General features: G+C 35.2%; 1 protein-coding gene across 1 annotated transcript; it reads left to right on the forward strand.

Moving 5' to 3' along the window:
• Positions 1-4: 4 nt before the first annotated feature.
• LOC100638190 (lysosome membrane protein 2-like) lies at positions 5-2,371 on the forward strand. The gene is made up of 9 exons (XM_011409755.2): positions 5-37; positions 89-246; positions 676-826; positions 882-1,145; positions 1,231-1,603; positions 1,661-1,779; positions 1,847-1,920; positions 2,017-2,074; positions 2,158-2,371. Exons 1-9 carry the CDS (start codon positions 5-7, stop codon positions 2,293-2,295), a joined length of 1,368 nt encoding a protein of 455 aa, XP_011408057.2. The 3' UTR covers positions 2,296-2,371.
• Positions 2,372-2,397: the final 26 nt, after the last annotated feature.

Consider the following 2,397-nt stretch of genomic DNA (forward strand, 5'->3'; position numbering starts at 1 on the left):
TATCATGATAAAAGAAGTTGATAAGTTTATTGCTAAAGTAAGAGAATAACAATCAAAGGTTTATTATTATTATTTTTCTTATAAACAGCAAGTGTCGTTAACGAAAGGTTCAGCAGCTACAGACCAATGGTCTAAACCTGGTGCTGCTGTCTACATGTCCTTCTACATGTTTAACTTAACTAACAAAGATGAGTTTTTAAATGGAGAGAAAGCTACTATTGAAGAAATAGGGCCATTTGTATACAAGTAAGAGAGAGAGGGTTGCACCGCTAGTAGTGCAGTGCTAGTGTGTTAGTTGATAGTGTTATTGTGTTGATTAGTGTCACATGATTGACATGAGCTCAGCAGTAGCCCAGCCCTGGAGTGCATAATATTACATAACAATATAGACCACAACAATAGGTCCAGTAGTGCAATACAATGATATAGACCACAACAACAGGTCCAGTAGTGCAATACAATGATATAGACCACAACAATAGGTCCAGTATACTCCAGTAGTACAATATAATGATATGATTATAGTGCAGCAGTAGTAAAGTATAAAGTGTTTGAGTTTATTGTAGTACACGTCAGTGACACACTAGCTCGGCCTGTGACAATAATATTAATATTAATGATGATGATAATGATGGTATTAATATGATAGTAATGTTATTATTTTTGTTATTTTAGTGAGTCAAAGACGAAGTATAATTTGAGATGGAACAGTGATGAGACCATTTTAGAATATTTTGAAAATACCTCATATATTTTTAACAAAGAGAAATCAAATGGACTTGATCCAAGTCATGTTAACATTACCACTATTAACCTGCCACTTATTGTAAGGACTGGGTGGGTGGGTTAGTAGGTGTGGTTTATCTGTATCTCTTCCCCAGGGATTTCTCCTCCAGTTTGAAAAACTAATAAAAATGTCTGCCACTTTTCCACCTCCAATCAATACTATTGTTAAAGATCTAATTGAAACTATAATAACTGAATTGAGCAAGGACTTTAACGAGAAACTAATAATGACACGACCAGTCAGTGAGATACTCTGGGGCTATGAAGATCCTTTTCTGAAATTTGTGGCTGATTTGTTAGCAAATGTGACATTTCTTGATTTAACTAAGGACCTCAACGGTGGATTCTTCCAGTTAGAGGTACCACACTAACATAACTGTTACTATAATTAGACACACAATCATTACTCATCCTGTTACTATTGTTATTATTATTGTACTATAGCACCAGACTGATACAGCTGGTCCTAATATGGTCTACACTGGTAAAGGATCACCCCAGACTACAGCACAGTATCTCATGTATGACGGTAAAACCAGTATAACCGGTTGGGGCACTCCTTATGCCCAGATGATCAATGGTACTGAAGCACTCCTGTTCCATCCTGGAGTATCAAGAACTGATGTGTTGGATGTGTATGTTGATGAACTCTTCAGATCTGGCTACTTTACCTATTATAAAGACATCACTGAATTTGATATAAAGATGTATCAGTTCAGACTACCACAGACTGAGCTACAGAAAGCTTATCAGGATAAAGGATTCTACATGAACGGGCCTGATGGTGTACTTAATCTCACTGCTGTGTTCCCCCTAAGTAAGAAGGACGTGTCCATGTATATACATGTATTGATTGGTTTGTTATCATTTTTAGATGTCCCAATATTTGTTAGTAAGCCTCACTTCCTTGATGCTGATGAATATTATACTAATGATATTAATGGTCCCCCTAGCAACAGGGACAAACATGATTCATTCCTTAACGTTGAACCAGTAAGAAAGAACACATCTGCATAAATAATTAATGATTCATTTATTATTATTATTATTATTATTATAGATAACTGGTGCTGTGTTGCATGCTGCCAAAAGGTTACAAATTAACATCCAACTCAAACAATACGAAGACATACCGTACGTTCATCATCATTATTATTATTATTATAAAGATGGAGTTACTATTATTATTTTTATTAGTAAATTATTATTAGTAATTTATTGTATTTTTAGTGATTTATCTCATTTGCCAATCAATACAACCTACCTGCCTTTACTGTGGGTTGAAGAGGTAACCACTAATAATGTTAGCAGCTGCTACTCTCTCTCCCTCTCCCCCCTCTCTCTCCCTCCCCCTCCCTCTCCCTCTCATAGACTGGGTCTCTTAATGAGTCAATAGCCAGTACATTTAGAGATACTGTGTATAAACCAATCAACACAATACAAATATCTGCAATAACGGTAGCATCTGTATCAGGTCAGTATACTAATAATATACTGCTAGCATACTAATAATATACTGTCAGTATACTAATAATATACAACTGCTAATAATTGGGTTTCATTGCATTGTAGGGTCATTGACATTATTAATGTTACTAATAATAACAGTAG

Source organism: Amphimedon queenslandica, unplaced genomic scaffold, assembly GCF_000090795.2.
Source record: "Amphimedon queenslandica unplaced genomic scaffold, v1.1 AMPQUscaffold_11463, whole genome shotgun sequence".
In the NCBI taxonomy this organism is placed as follows: Eukaryota; Metazoa; Porifera; class Demospongiae; order Haplosclerida; family Niphatidae; genus Amphimedon; species Amphimedon queenslandica.

Bases quoted from the DNA above. Each gene is read 5' to 3' on its own strand.
- LOC100638190 (XM_011409755.2), top strand. From the start codon at position 5: ATGATAAAAGAAGTTGATAAGTTTATTGCTAAA. The intron at 1,146-1,230 runs GTACCACACTAA...ATTGTACTATAG, and splicing joins GTGGATTCTTCCAGTTAGAG to CACCAGACTGATACAGCTGG. The intron at 1,921-2,016 runs GTACGTTCATCA...TTGTATTTTTAG, and splicing joins AAACAATACGAAGACATACC to TGATTTATCTCATTTGCCAA.